Here is a 16,722-nt window from a genome sequence, read left to right on the forward strand (position 1 = left end):
ATCCGGTGATGCAGAAATATCCATGCTGCCATTCACTTAGATTGTGTAAGACGGGAAAAACAGCTCACAGGCATTATGAGCATTTTTCAGTCCATCGTGCAGAATTAAAGTTAATGTTCTGCAAGATGGTTGCTTGGCAACAAAGTGATGGATCCATTCCGCACCCTGCAGAGTCATGAAAGACTGACAAGGAAATGTTCATTTATTGACACATTGGCAGGTAAGAAGACAGCAAATTTAATTACACTCACTGCAAGGATGGCTGTATTTCCTCCTAAGGCCAACGAGCTGCTCGGGACTCATCGGCCTCCGTGTCTGGATCTTCTGTAACCCAATCAGAGACAGCAATCATGGGGCTGGATTTTGGAAGACAAAAAAGACAACATACATTAGAATGAAGGCCTCCACCTCCTTTGATGAACACAATCAAAATTCGGAGTTCTTCCGCCATCAGACGACAATTTTTTTTCCACCGATCACATTTATCATGTCAAACCTCAATGACAATTTAAACAAATATGACAAAAAAGTCAGTTTCCTTTTTTTAAAACAAAAATCCCAAACCCCCATTTAACATGCAATCATTCAATTTCCAAGGCAAGTTCTTCGAGCCAAGTCCTCACAGACTGAGCTACTACAGTTCCCCCCCAAAAACGGCGATTAAAGATAAGTGCAGCTCTGAAAGTGAAACTGCAACATTGAATCTCTTCATCCATGCTTGTTAAAAATAATATTCTGGCGTATAAGCCATCGTGAAAAATTGTTACCTTACTCTCTCATCTGCCTCTTCATTCAACCTTGTGAAACACAAGAAATGACAAATAATAAATTAGGACAAGTCTGCATCAGAATAAATACTCTCGGCTTATAAATAAGACATAATTTGTTTCTTTTCTACAACATTATTAGATGATTTCATATAATTTTTTTGCTGGGCCATTCACTGAGATGTTGAAAAGCAGACAAACAAAACAAAATATGTCATAATAATTCGACTTACAATGATCCGGCTTCACAATAGGATCGTTTTGCTCTTTGTATTACATGAAAATGTTGAGAAATAAATGCAAGATTTGATTAACAAGTACGCATTACGACTTAATTGGTATGTTAATTTGCATGAAAGTGAAATATTGACAATAATTCCTCTGACCCCTTAAAGTGACATCTTGAGGCTTAGGAAGGGGGTCCTAGGAAAATGTTCTCACTTGCAATAAAAAAATAATAATAATAATATGTGCTTTTCCTTGAATTCTGAATCAATCCACCCTCAGGCGCAACACTCAAATAGAATGTAAGAGTTGCTTGATGCACAATTGAAGAAATGCCAGAAAATGTTCCGGAAGCTCCATGCTACACTAATAAAAAGTGCAACTATCCAATTCCAAATTCTTTTTCAAATCTTTCCACTTGCCTGGAGTCCCAAGAGGAAGCGATGAGAAAAGTTTGCAAAGATGTTAGAGCAGCAATGATGCTGTTCTACAGCAACTTTAACAGATCAAACAAACAACATTTTCATTCCCTATAAGGCAAACGTGACAATTTACCGTAAGAAAAAAAAGAAAAAGTTTCACAAAAGCAGTTCACCCTCCAGCGTTTTTTCCATGAGGACAACGTTCCATTTAACAAATGTAAGACAAAGGCAGAGCCACTTTGCTACCTTCTATGGTTCTGCGGGAACTGGACCAAGCAGTGTTACCTTTAATAACCAACTAATTGGACACAAATGGGCCTTCTCTTTGAATAGTTAGGAAAATAAGCTGGTAGCATTTACTTCTCCTAATTAAAATGATGATAAATGATTGGGCCAGAAGCGGTCGACAACAGGAGGAATCAGACAATGCTAGCCCAGAGAATATTTGATTGAGTTTGCGTTGCCCTTTGTTGGGCCACCATCTCAAGAAGGGAATTGATTTTCATTGTAGTAATCAGAATAAGCATGATTTAAAGCGGGGATGATAACAGGGCGATGCAAAATGTGTGAGAAATTGCAGCATGGAATATGCAAGCCTGTGAATGAAATACGAAGCGGATTCTCTGGATTTTTGGTCATTTGCAGTGTTGTCAGTTAAAAAATATATATATATATTTTGTGCGACCCCACTGGTCGTCCATTTTGACCATTTGAATTGCAAGTTAATTTGAATTTACAGTTTAAAAGGAGGATTTATTTTTTTTATGGGTTGGTTTAAATGATCTTTTATTACAGTCCTCAGTTCAAAATGACAAACGATTATATTAAGAAACAATCTTGTTCCAGTGATAAAAAAAAATAACTCTTAACAAGGTTTACATTTCACTTCATCTCATGAGAATGTCATTCTGCTCTCCATGGGGGCCATAAGTAAAGAACCTCGATAACAAGCACTGATAATCCTGCTGGTGATACACCACAGGCTTATTTGGAAGTTTTTGCTATGTATTTTGTTGACCTAAAAGAAACAGCACGGCTGTCTACAAAAAAAAAGTGTCCCCACGGCTATTATGTTACATGTGTACATTCTCTATTGATCTCAGAGATTTGTGTGCTCCGTCTAGTCCTCACGGGAATGCTAAAGCACAAAGTAAAAGACGCCATTAAGAAACATGACTTGCAGTTCAGTTCAAAGAATTTTTTCTTCTCCCAAGGCTATACGGTAATAACATTTTTCAATACTCAATCGTAAGACCCCCCCCCACAAAAGATCTTAAGGTTTATGAAACTGATACATTGAAGAAAAGTTAGCCTCGTTCAGATCAACATTACAAATTGATGTCATCACTTTGAGATGGTTAACTTAAATATACAGAATAAATAAAAAGTGTGCAAAATGTATTCAGAGTAGGTGAGGTTCTAAATGCAGAAAAATCTTGAATATAATCAATTTTCTGTAAACTCAGGACCAAAACCACAAGTCACTCAAGCATGCCTGTAGTATTGAATAAGTGCATATTAGTAATATCATTTTGTTGTAATAAAAACAAGCTTTTTTTTTTTTTTTGCAAACTCCTCAAAACCGCTGAGAGAAGTCAAACAGGTCAACAACGACCAGGCCAAAGTCAGCATGCTAAAATTGAGCTCAAGTGGCTCTTTCCAAAATAATGTCAAACAAAATGTGTCAGGAGGCAGGAATGTAAGCAGATCATTTGGATTTATATAACCCATCCTCTGATGATTATTATTATTGTCAACACTGTCTGCTGAGGTCAGGCAATCAGTGTTTGGCACATCAAAAGAAATAAAATATACTTCCTTTTAGCGTATTCATATTTTGCATGATAGCTAGTGCATTTGTGTAACATGATCTTTAAATTACATATCAACTTTTATCAAGCTTTTCTTATTTGAGGTCGTAGGCAATCATTTCTTTTCATGCCAAAGGGTAGCGGGATTATATAGTCAAGTAAAACAAGATTTTTAATCAGAATTTAATAAGATCTTGAAGATCTTGTCAAGCATCCAGGAATACCACATACTCTATTATAAGCATTTTGGTCATCAAACAATTAATCTTCATCACGTTCTGCGCTTTAATTACTTTTACGCAAGAAGACATTTTTTTGTGTTGTGACAGGATTAGGTTAATACCACTTGACCTGACGTGATGATCGCTGTCGGCAAGGTGGATTCAGCGTCGCTAAAGACAATGAGGCTGGACCGTGATTATGAATTTACTTCTTTGTTATGAGGCATCTAAAGGAGTGCAGGATGAGGAGTTAACAAAACCAAAAAAATGGCCATCACAACTGTGCAGGGTATTTGAGAGAGACGCGACATATAATTCTCACATAGTTATGAGGTTTATGATCCTTCAGCCGGGCCACACAATGGACACGCTGGCTTCCTATCCACGGCTGCAGGTCGAGACCATTATGTGGATAAAATTCTTGTTAGGTCTTGATGCCGCGTCTCTTTGAAACATCACAATCGGGAGCTCCTCAGGACCCCGAGTGCTGTTCCAAGCGGGAGTACAACCCATGCTAAGTAAGGTAAACAGCCATTCGGCTCAGGAGAAGTCAAAGGAGACAAGATCAGAGGAGGTGTAATGAGCAGCGTAGATACGAGTTGGGCTTTTGTCCGTCGGCTTGTCTGTGCTCGGCCCGATGGGAGCGATAAGAGTCTGGAGCGATGCTTTTTTGTCCAGGCTCCAGGCAAACTCTGGTTTCAATCAAGATTAAGTTCTCTCAACCTGTCCCTCATTCACATCTACATAAACACCACATCCCCTCCGCAAGTGGGGGACACCCTTGCTTTGACCCCGGCTTCCCATCAGCATTGGATTGATTGAATTACAGTGACCTCAGTCATTTTTTCCATCAGAGGATAAAATCAAAATTGAGTGAGTGAACGCTCATAAGACAGAACTCCATCTATATATTTACTTCTACTACAGTTTCGAAATAAAATTGCTCACTAAAGTGAAATTGGTTCAATAACAGTTCCTTTATTTATTATTTATTTATTTGGACTAAAATCCATCGTAGAGACAGTAACAGAGGGCCACTTAGACATATGTACAGTGGATTGCAAGGTAACAAATGTAACCACACAAATCACAATGTTAAAAAAGCGTCAACCAAACATGCTCTTGATAATGCATCAAGTTTGGTCTCATACGTGTTCAGCCTTTAGTTCACTATCTTGGATAAATCCCTGGTCACGTTTTACGGCGCCGTTTCTCCAAAGCGGTCAATGAAGCATCCATGTTTTCCCGGGAGCGAGACGTCCGCTTTTTGACAGACGTCAACTTTGTGACACTGTTCAGAAGAACATTTGGTCAATTTCAAATTGGGTATTGGGAAATATGCAACATCTCTCCTAAAAGACATATCCTGAAGACGACAGTTTTATTGGACCATAAGCGAAGCAGATGCTTAACTGTTTTGAGGTAAACAAAAAAGAGCCTTTAATTACACAACTCTGCAATAAACATTTAAACGTTGGCATTTACTACGTTATGTGCAATATAACAGGCCGGTGTATATAATAAGCGTCACAGTTGATGTTTACGGTCCAACTAAACATAATTTAAAACACTGACGTAAAGTCTAACGGCTTAATGCTATCACATGAAGGGAAAAGCTACCAAATAGCGACAGCTATTTTAACACAAAAGGTGGAGCAACACATGTAAACAAACAATATAACAATACTAAGCGACATATCTATATATTTGTCCTCTGCAAGAAAAAAAAATAGAGCGAGCTCACCAAGTCACTTACAATAGTTATGCAAAGTAAGTTTAAAACTATAATATGCTGACGCCCAGTGGCTAAGTTGCTCACAATAGAAAGACCCGCAATGAATTAATCATGATGCACAATCTGTTTAATTCTCTGCAGTCTATTTAATTCTTATTGCTATGTTTTTATGCAGTACTATTTCAAAAATGTTTATTACAGCAGTAATTATGACAACGGGAAAAAAAAAAACCTTTCAACAAAACTTCTGTTCTGCCGCTTGATAACGCTGACAAGATATGAGATTATACTCCAATGACAGCAAAGTGATCACCCATTCTTTATCATTTCTATGGTTCAAATCTATAAGCTTATATTTCTTTGAATAGAAAGATTAAATAAGATTAGCGATAAATGTAGTCGACTATTAATTAACCGAGACTTTACAAACCCACTGACATGAAACGGCTTAAATTAAGCAGAAACTCTGCACCTATTCAATCCAAGTGAATCTGTGCTTGATTAAAATGCTGTTGGGGCGACCGAAAATTATTGCCATCTATCTCTACTAACAGCCATCCAATTTCGTCAACAGCAAATTAATTACAATTGAACTGGTTCCTCGTGTGGTTTAAAACCGCCCTGCAGAGATAAGAAATGTATGCCAGCTAAGTGAATGACGATTACTGATTCCTTCACACACATATGTCTTCCAATAATTCCCATCCTTTCGGCGACAGGGAGGGAAAACTACAAATTTGACCTACAGAAATAATTTCTCAATTATTTTCACGCAAGTGGTGAAATGTCATCTTGATTTTTTTTTTCTTAAATGAGGTCAATTCAACTCAATTGGACTCATTTATGTCATCCTGCTGCTCAAAAATAGGACATACTGGAGTATTGGAGAAATTCAAAACACCTTTCTAAAACTCTCAATAAGGATTTGAAGACGTTTGTGCTTACGGGAAAATATCCAACGGTGGGGGAAAAACAATCAACAAAATCATGGTATGGTGTACTGAATTATGCCACAAAAAAGGGGGAGGAGTCTAATTGTTTGTGGATAATGCAATTAATTGAGACACAGTGGATGCCACTAAAGTATTTGCCGATATAAGGTAAAACAATTTTCATGGTCAAAGTTTCCAGCAGCATTAGTGGACCGCCTGACAACACATCGGGAGCAAGTCGCCCAGGTAACACGTCTGTGAGACAACCGCCAATGAGTTGCAAAGGCCACATGTGGAACCTCTTAAAGCTCACAAGGGGAGGGGTAAAGATTGAGATCAGCTCACAGCCTATGACAAGGTGTCCCATGTCTCTTTACCCTGACTTTATTGACAGGAAAAATAGCATTCCAGCACTGGAATTTGGGTCACAAGTCCACGTGACGAGTGGAAGCTGGAAAGATGACGGAGTGGGTTAGCGGACGGGCAACGGGCCGATATGCAATGCTTGAGCGCCAACCACGACAATCTGAAATGTGGAGATTAAGTCCTTTTCTTTCCGGCTTCCTTCCGTGGAGTTGACATGCCTCCTCCACACCCAATCTGCAAGTCTCCACTTAGTCTGGATTTATTATTCTGAATGTTTAGCTCAAAAACAGAAGCTTGAAGCCTAACCAACTGTCAGAACGTGTGAATTTCACATGCACATTTCCTCAGGAACTAAATTCAAATCTAACTTTGGTACAATTTTACAGTCAGTAAATACAACACAATTGTTAAAAGAAAATCTCAATTTTAGTTATTCATAATGATTTTTGCATATTATGGGGTAGCTGAGTTTAGCCTGGGTTGTTAGTACAAGTTAGAGAGTCTTTGGCACATATGCATGCATGTAAACGGACATCTTGGAAAACAATTATTTTCAAGAAAAATGTAAAATACTGAAATCATACCTAAATATTTTGGATTAGTTTGTGGTGTATTTAGTAGCAGTGTGCAATGTGTGTGTTTTTTTTTTAGCAAGTGTTTGATGGATGCTTGATGTCATAACTCAGAATAAATTTAAGTATCATAAAGAAAAACCAAAACAATGACAACTAGATTTGATTTATTTCTTTTAGGGTGGAAAAGACTTACTCGTTTATGGAAGGTTCTGGTGCACAGATGTCTGAAAGTGAACTGAAGGTAGGGGGGGAAAGAATGGAAGAATGAGGAAAAACAGTTAATTTTACTGATAATGTGGAGTTACTGTGGCAACACAAGGCTTTCATAAAGTTGCTGGATTGGACTGCACTGAATCTAAATTGGTGCCAGACTTTCACACTCAAACTTATAAAAAATGTAAACGTCATACTATCTACACACGGCGTGAAACGCTTCCCTGCTGCTGTGATGAAGTGATTTGGCGCATTTTCTGCTCCCTCCATTTCAAGAAACATCAGGAGAAGATGAGGAAATGCAAGTTGTGCGCAAATATTATTTTCCGACCATGACTTGTATTTGAAAGACTTCTATCAAATCCCCCGCCAGCTCTTATGACTTACAGCACACATCAGCACCCGCAAAGGAGAGCAACACATTTTGCAGTCAATTTGTGGTTTCGCACTTGGGTGCAAAAAAATCCGCCAAGCATTCTGCCAGCCATGCCACACATCTCTCATAGTGCGGACAGCCAGCGATGTCCTCAGGTGGATCACAAGTTTAAAATTCAGGCTTTAAGGGGAGTTTGGGGGGGGGGGTCAAATGTAACCTCATGGAAGGCTCACCTGCTCACTGACACGTCACTGTACGTGGAGCTGTTTGAAAGAAAAATGTCTCTGGGAAAAAGCTCAATTTCTTCCTCTTTCTCCTCATTTTTGATATCCAAGGAATCCCTTGATTTTGCAGCTTCAGCTGAAGAATACAAATGATTTTTTTTAATCACAGTCTCTGACTTCATATATAATGTTTGTCATCAATTTATTGAGATAGTATTAGGCGTGTTATAAAATCTAAAGAAAAAGTTTCCACCACTGTAAATTAGCATTAGAAAAGGAAATCGGGACTAACTTTGGTCAAATTATAAAAGTGAACATAGTGGCATTTCTCACTCTTTCCAACTCAATTACATGGCCAATGTGTCACTGAAGGGAAAGTTCCAAACCCTTCAAATACTCATGGAGACCTTTATCTGGAGCTTTAAAACCTTTGTAATGTAAGAATACCTTAAGGCTCCTCATACCTGCCGAAGGCGATTGCTCCGCATCCTCACCTCCCGCCGCCTCCTTTATCCGAGTCTGCCTGGTTGTATCCAGGCGACCACGAACCTGAGCAACGAGCCGAGAGAAGTCTCTGCTGTGCTGCTTCCCTGTGAAGATAATGAAGCACGAGAAAGCCATTTGGACTTGCGTGGTCGAGTTCACTTGCTAAGCCGCGGGGGTCAATCATGTCATTGGTAGCAAAATGTTGATTATTATGGCTGTGGTTTACAACGGCAATGCATCACAGATTGTTCCAGGGCCGATGATATTGTTGAATAAGCAGCTGTTGATTCTGCAAATGATAAGTGGCATGTTTTGACAAAAGGCTGCAAGCTCGCACGAGCGCTTTGCAGAGTTTCCTATCTGTTATGCTGGCTGTGACTCACCCACATCCTCCTGTGATAAATCAAGGGGTTATCACGCCAGTGGAGCTATTATTAGAAGCATCCTTGTGTGAGTCACGTTCATTTTTCAATTATTTTCAAAGGATTTTTTCGTTCGAGGTTCTTGTCAACACGACGGTTAGCCGGAAAACATTCTCCAACGGTGCGATCCGTGTTTGACAAAGGTAAAAAAAATGGACCCAGGTCAGGTTTTATTTGAGTTTGATTGACTTTGGGCCGGTAGTGTGAAGTTACAAGGCAGGATTGGATGAGAGGTGTATCAAAGATTTTTTTTTCTTTAGCAATTGAGATAACGCCTGCAATTATTTCCTCCTCGTCTGACGGAAAAATGAGTGTTCTTTGCAGAGAGCTTCAAAGGAGAAGCTGTTCCTCAGCTCACAAGAGGCATGAAGATCTACTGCTAATTTTGCATTTTATTGCAATCGAAGACATCTTCCTGACCCGTTTCATGGCCTACTACTCGTATTGATTCCCATGTAAAGTGCCTCCCATCAAAGTATTTTTTGTATCCGTTTTTTTTTTTGTCGTAAGCCTTTAAGGCTGTGAAATATATTGGAAAGGCTTTATATGGACCAGTACGGTATATATCTTTCCCAATAATTTCTTTCTGTGTGGATTTTTTTTTTTTTTTTTTTTTTAAATCAGACAGCAATCCTAATGTTCAGTTTTGCAAAGGTCAATGTTTTATACATCCATCCATTTCTTGTATTTTTATTTATTTATTTGAAATAGAGCCAAAATGTACTTGATTCATTTGATTTAACAGAAACCCAATTTATTTTATTATTTTTTTCATCACAAATACTAGTATTTATGATGTTTTATTTGGCCATACACACCTTGCAATTTTGCAGCCCATTAATTACAGTAATGAGCAGTCTGTTGAACTTTGGCGTCGGGCAATTTAGTGGGCTTTGAATTTTGTTTTGATTCCTTGTGCAGTGCAGAAGCTGTTTTGTGTGCCGTAGTAATCACACATGCAGTTGAAATAGATGCAATTTATAAGACATCAGAACTGACAACAATGACTGAATAACAAGAAAATCACTTACTATATGTTGAGTGAACTTCCTCAATTTCCTCCTCAGAGTGATTCTTTGAGATAACCATAATCTGCACATTTGACATCATCATTGTTAAAATTTCAAAACATTACATCATGACAAAAATGAAATGAGTCCAAAACAGATTTCACAGGAAAGACATTTTAACCAATGAACTCACAGGTTTGGCCTTATCACGTAGCTGAGCTTTGATTCTCTCCGTGGCTTCCACCTCTTTAACTATTTCTTCAACTGTTGAGAAATGATATGTTTAAAATACTTAATGATGCTCAAGTCAAGCATGCTTTAAAGCAAATCCAGCTACGCTTCTCAGAATCCCTTAATCTTCTCCAGAATCGAACCGAAGTCACATGTGAGATTGGCGTTCCTAAACTTTGAAGGCGTTCTGTGCTTCACCTGATTTAGGGTTGAGCGAGTCACGCTGCGCATTGTAAATATGCACAAACTCCTTGTGCCTTTTGATCAGCTGATCTCGGGAGCCTTTGACAGATAGGTGGCATTCCTTGAGCCTCCGCTTCAACTCTTGCATGCTAAGCAGGTTGTACACCAGCTTTGCCATCGGGCGCTTCGTCTTGCCAAGCGAGCTGAGACAGACAAACATTGGAAATTGGTTAGCGTAATCGGCTGCATGCGTGTCACAATATAATTATATTTACGATATCATCATTCCTCACTGTGAGCTATTTAACTTGACAGATATAGTCTGATAGAAATAATACCAATGAAAACATGTTTTTGGTATTTATAAAGCATTGGAAGCAAATACTTTGATGATGTTTTATAGTTTGAATTACCTCCTTAAGCTTCCCTTCTTCTCTCCGCTTGCGAGACACATGTCCAGATGTTTGTTGATGAACGGCTGGGACACACTTACAGAGCACACAGGGCACTCCACTAAAAGAAGAAAACATTAATTGGACTCGACATAAATTCCAGCCAAAAAAGAAAATTAAAAGTGAAGTAGAACATTTGTCATTTGCACAGTATCTGAAAAGTAAATACTCCATGTTTTCAATTTCACAAATAATAACTTCTCTATACACAAAGAAAATCGAATATGAATAAAATAAATATGATACAATTTACTATAAAACCAAAACTTTGAATACAGTAGTTTAATACCATTGAAAGGGAAAGTGGCTTTGATGATAATACCGTCAAAACCAATTTCCCTTTCAATGTGCACATCTTGCATTGCCAAATTTGGAAGGTGACTTTGCAATGTATCAGGTTCCACTTCTTCGTGCCCAAAAAAAAATCTCTAAGTGTGCCAAGAGTTCCTATTATCTGCCCTGTTCAGGTTCACAGCAGTGGCGGTTTCAAGGCTTGATCTCATGGCAGCTATGTGAACCGCTACACTACTAATGTCTTGCGCATAACCAGATTGCCGGCGTTACATAACTGGCAATATCAGAAGCGGCCTTGTGTGCCGGAGATAAGCTTTACCTTTCATTACGGGCTTCACATCTGTTGGTGGTGATGAGGATGAATGCGCTATCTCTTCCTCTGTGTTGTTGTCGTACAATTTTGTGTCCTCCTGCTGTGCGCCTTCCCTCACATCAACGGGTTCTTCCTTTACATTGGTCGAGCAAAGGTCGGCGTCGTCCGCACAGCCTGTCCGTCCAGTCTGGACAACTTTGACAGGAGTCTTTCTGGGTCTCTTCTGGAAAAAGTGACTCACAACAGAACTGTTGGACTTCTGGCCTTTGTCTGTGGGTGATATGCATTTGACTGATGCGGGGTACGTCCGGGATATTGGTGGAGAGTCAAAATAACTTTGTGACAATTGCTGTCTGGAGAAAGGAAGAAAGCGCGTGTATGGAATTACAACAAGGAAAAGAGACAGGAGAAAATAAAAAGATAGTTTTGTGAAAGCTCTGATCTTCTGACAAAAGCACAACAATACAGGATTACATAAACATCAAATATCCTGCTCAACTTTTCAAATCAATGAGTCGAGGCCAACTTTAATGTTCCTTTTCAACGGACCATGAAAAAGGCGACACTTTGTCGCGGATCTTGAAAAGGTGAGAGAAAAACACATGGCAGCAGGGCCATTACATGGCAATAAAATGGAACCAATGAGGTGTGCAACGCTCCGTTTGCTATATTTAAAACTTTATATTTGAACTCATTGTGCCCATTAGTCTTGACTGACACGCATCGGACGTATACATGTACGTACGCACCTCCAAACTCCAAACAAGACATTGGAGAAACTCACTAAGTGGACATTATGTCATTCTTTATGTGGAACAGAGTACAATGGTCACAGATATTCAGAAGTTGTCTTAAAAGTCAAACAAATGTTTGTATGACATTAAAACATCATCTGAGTTTAAATTTGGAAATGAACACATCTTTTTTTGGTCCCGCTGCATTGTCTTCAATGGAGTGAGACCTATCTACGTGTCACATTTAGCTGAGAGATGGGGGAGTTCTGCAAAAGTGCAATCAGTCTCGACTCACTTTAAATATCCAGTCGTATGAAGATAACCAGATTTGCAGCAGATTCTATCCACAGTTCATTAGTCAGTGGCAGGAAGTAGATGGGGATCATTCATCAATTTGGGACAAAGTAAAGAAACACTTCAGTGCAATACTGACACTGTAGTAAATAATATTTCAACTACTTGGTAGCCCTAAAGTGCAAAACATATTAACTTGAGGCTTCCGTTTACCTGAAGCGCATGTTTACGAAAACCTACACAAGCACGAGAAGAACATGCAAAAAATGGCAAGACCACATTCCACCGTGCTGCCAGAATACGTTGCATAAACACCACATGTGTATTTGAAAGGAATTTCATGTGGAGTGAATCACCTCATATAGAGATAGTCGCCTTTCTCTCTTGACAGAAACACATTTTCAGGCACTCAAGCTGACAGGAAATTAAAAGACCAGTTGCGTCACGAGCTCATTCGGTGTCAACATTCTGAAGTGAGACCGTTGTTGCAGTCTTGATAACTCCGAGGTGATTGATGGAAGAACAATGGTTTTGCGGTAACAAAATAAAATTAAAAATGCAACGTCGTGAAGCAAGCTCAGGCAGTTTGTTTTGTTTATTAACTTGTTTGCTCAGAATGATGCCCACTAATGAAAGAGATTATATTCATTGTCAGAACAGATGCTGAATAAAAGTGTTTTTTTGGCTGGATACACAATTAGCTCATACTACGAGGGGTACCAATCAGTCCTACTCACACCCCTAAAAAAATTCAAAATTCAGGCAGTCAAAAGAGTATTTGTTAAGAAAAAAAGAATTCTAATTTCAATTAATTATTTTTAATTTTAATCTCTCAGCCTCAACTGTAGGGAACGTTTTTATTAATTGAGTTTAGAGGTACAACGCCATTAAGTGATTCATCCTAAAATTAATGATGATTATTTTTGATAATCGAATAATCGTTCAGACAGCTTCTTTAAAACATATCTGTGACAACAGACCAAACTGCTTCCTAAATCAAAGTAAGTTTTTGCTTTTCACCACAGAATATTGAAATCAAACTTTAAATTTGGGCATTCAAGCTGGAGTATTCAAAAGAAAAATATGTCAGGCAGACGGAGAAAGTGAAGCAAACCATGTGGTCAGGGTCAACGCTTACTTTAAAAATACTCGTCAATTTCCTTGAGAGCAGCAGCCTGCTGACATTGGGGCCTTAAAGCAAACATGAGCCGCAAAGCTACACAGCATATACAACAACAACATACAATCTTACGTAACCTCAGCTAATGAAAACAAAATCCCCAGTGAATATGCCTTAAATCCTTTGTTTTGAAATGAATTCCAGGACTGGAATACCTGTTTGTTTTTCTTACACCTTCTCAAATGCAAATTACTAATGATGTGGAAGCCAGGAGTCGGGAGATAGGGTAGTTTATGTCACAACTGGATTAATGTTGCAAATAAAGATTCAGTTGAAGAAAAATATGCCACTTTAGAAAAGAAGAACAGCAAATGCGACCGGCAATAACAACCTCATTAAATTATGACGTTAATAATATTGTCACCACAGAGACAATCGATCATTCTGGCGACACAAGTGGCTGGTTAATGTTTTAATACTGACAAATTAGTGGCACAATATTATGTGCCTGTTTTTTTTACAAACTAACAGCAAAACTTTGTCATCCGATTTCGTACATTGATTGCGACAGTAATTGGGGTAAATTATGAGGTCTGTTCAGTCCTCTAACACAAATAGCACACGACAAGAACTGCAAATATATTGTTACTTAATGAGAAGACTAAATTTAATTTAGCAAAGGATAGAGTGTGGCCATAAATGGCATCACAAATAAGAAGTTTCAGATGTTGAACTTCACACAGCAGACCTCAGAAGACCTTAACAACCTTTCCAGTTTCTTACACCATCCATTTGTAAAATGAATTGCCCTCCACTGCATCATCACTTTTTTTTTTTTTGCTGTAGAGGCAGACTGACTTCTAGTTTAAGCGTCATCACATCGGCATAACGCCAACAAATTTTGTTGGATCTCAAGTTTGCTTACCTTCCAGCTTGAAAGTTTACAACCAATTCATCCAGTAAACGGTTGTTTCGTAGATCTTGTTCCGTTGCTTGCTAGTAGAAGAGGAAGTAAACGTTAAATAACAGAAGACAGATACGAATAAATTGTGTTACAAGCCCAGTCAAGGAACGAATTGAACTTGTTTCTGTCCTATATCTGAATCAGCCTAAGAAGGTTTATATCGGGCCAAGGCCACGTTATCATTGTGGCCCAAAAAAGTCTAACGTAAACAAATAATTTCATTGCGCTCAAAGATTATGTGAAGTGGTTTGAAAATATTTTTTAAGGCATATTTTTCGTGGAAATATTAAAAATTGGTGCTGATACACTTTGAAGGTTCTACTGTATTTTCAAAATTGGGGGGTTGGACAAAACAAGCCGAACAGATAATAATTGCAAAGTTTTTCAACATTAGATCACGTTTCCTTGACTTGGTTATTTTTTCTTTTCTAAAGGAGGAATTACAGTTCATATTGGTTAATGAGATTCCTGAAAAATGCTTCAAACTTACCGTATTGCAAACTGGACAGTGAAGCTTATGAGAAAAGAATTTGCGGATGCACAAGGAGCAAACTGTGAAATGAAACACAGACAATTATAATCCTTCTCATACACTGTCTGTTTCTGTCTAGCAAGCCATCTAATGATTGCAGTTTTGTTAAAGACTCAGAAAGTTATGAATGTTTCAAACTCGCATTGAAAAAAAGTTCACCGCTTATATTCTTAAGGTGACCAAAACAATTCATTTACAAAATACAACTGCCGTACTTACAATTGTGAGAGCATTTGGTCATCATTGAAGTGTTGAGAAAATCAAAACAAATAGGACATCGGAGTAGGGCGTCAACGTTCTGTCAAAAGGGGGAAACATAACAAAAAACATGTCAGGTATTAGTTACTCGTCTGTTATAACATGCAAAGATATGACTTAGCACGAAAACATGGTTCGGATCACAATTATAATTGGTTGTATGGAGGGATAAACAGACTGGATCGCAATTGTTGTGTTAAGTTTCTTACTTAATTGGAGATGACGAATGCAACGCCAGAAAAGCTTGGCAGCACATATCTTGTGCATCTTATGTCAAATAATCTTTGGGTGCCTCGTTAGCTCCTGTGATCAACTCACAATTTAGCCAACAAGCTAGCAAAACAAACACACGCGCGCGCGCAAAGTACTGACAGCAGCTCAAACTTACTTTTAAAGCCACCACACACGGTGGGAGATTATTTTCCGTTTGAAAGGCCATATCGCATCAATCAAACTACCGCTGCACCGTATCTCGGACTTTTGATCGGTTTCGCAACAACTTGACCCGCTCGAAATCGAAAATCCGACTACGTCATATGACCACTTCCGCTCGGTCAACGTGTCTGAACCGGGACTCTGTGTCGAAATATTATTGTGATTATGCAATGGTGTGGAACGAGTTCGATTCACAAAGAGAGCTTTTTATAATATTTTTTTGAATCAATAGATCAAGGTATGAGCATGCAGTGCGTTACAAATTGTAACGACTGTTAGATCAAATTAAATTGTGAATCAAAACAGCACTTAATTATTGGCGTAAAAACTATATTTATAAAGTCAGGATTGGGTAAGCATTTGAGCTCGTGACTTTTAAATTGAACAATTCTTGAGTTACAATTAACAATTAATAAATGAGACAAACAGAACAGTCCAGCTGTGATTGAGTCAACACCTGGAAAAATATTATTATTATTATTATTATTAAAGTAATTTGTGCTTGAAAGTGTTTTTATGTTGTCTGTGGGTTATTTCTTGTGGTATTGATCACGTTTCTGCAGCCATTGGATAAATAGAAGTGGTTCTTGAGTCTTTACAGCTGCACCAAAGAAACAAAACAAACACACTCTTTCTTGTTAAGTACTGTGTCATTGTTGAAGTCTCCTGGAGCAATTTACTAAATCTGTACCAAACCCCCGGTGGCTCCTGATGCTGTGTCGTCAGTAAATAAATTGACGAGTGTTGTTTTGAGTAGCTCAAAGGTAGAAAAGGCGGCGGACAAGTGAAAGCTATTTTACCATAATTGTGGGAAATAAAAGGCAAAAAAGATCCCCTTGGACAACTTCAGCTCCAAAAACAACATTGATTTTGTACAGCAGACATAAAAGGATGTCGAGGCAAGTTGCAATGAGGTCCCAAATGAATTGCCAGCCTTGCAAAGGACATTGGATTAGATCAATGGAAAATGAGTTGGGTTATTGCAGTGAACTTCAATCAAAATTGAAATAATGTGAAATATGCACAGTCAAATCAGTTTCAAATAGTTTGTCAAATCATGAAGGGAAACATTAGTTTTCAATTCATCTCAAGAATCAGCCAATTTCCCCTTTGTTTGTGTGCGTAAG

The 16,722-nt window shown here is 38.4% G+C and overlaps 1 protein-coding gene across 1 annotated transcript; it reads right to left on the reverse strand.

Annotated features, from left to right (window-relative positions):
• Positions 1–4,399: 4,399 nt before the first annotated feature.
• Positions 4,400–15,690, reverse strand: rad18 (RAD18 E3 ubiquitin protein ligase). The gene is made up of 13 exons (XM_037251382.1): positions 15,549–15,690; positions 15,122–15,200; positions 14,861–14,922; positions 14,332–14,402; positions 11,265–11,611; positions 10,613–10,712; positions 10,215–10,402; positions 9,979–10,049; positions 9,807–9,867; positions 8,332–8,457; positions 7,877–8,003; positions 7,248–7,289; positions 4,400–4,737 (listed from the first exon to the last, which is right to left on the reverse strand). The coding sequence occupies exons 1-13, from the start codon at positions 15,597–15,599 to the stop codon at positions 4,638–4,640; spliced, it is 1,425 nt and encodes a 474-aa protein (XP_037107277.1). The 5' UTR covers positions 15,600–15,690; the 3' UTR covers positions 4,400–4,637.
• Positions 15,691–16,722: the final 1,032 nt, after the last annotated feature.

The sequence above is a fragment of the Syngnathus acus genome, chromosome 5 (genome assembly GCF_901709675.1).
Source record: "Syngnathus acus chromosome 5, fSynAcu1.2, whole genome shotgun sequence".
Classification (NCBI taxonomy): domain Eukaryota; kingdom Metazoa; phylum Chordata; class Actinopteri; order Syngnathiformes; family Syngnathidae; genus Syngnathus; species Syngnathus acus.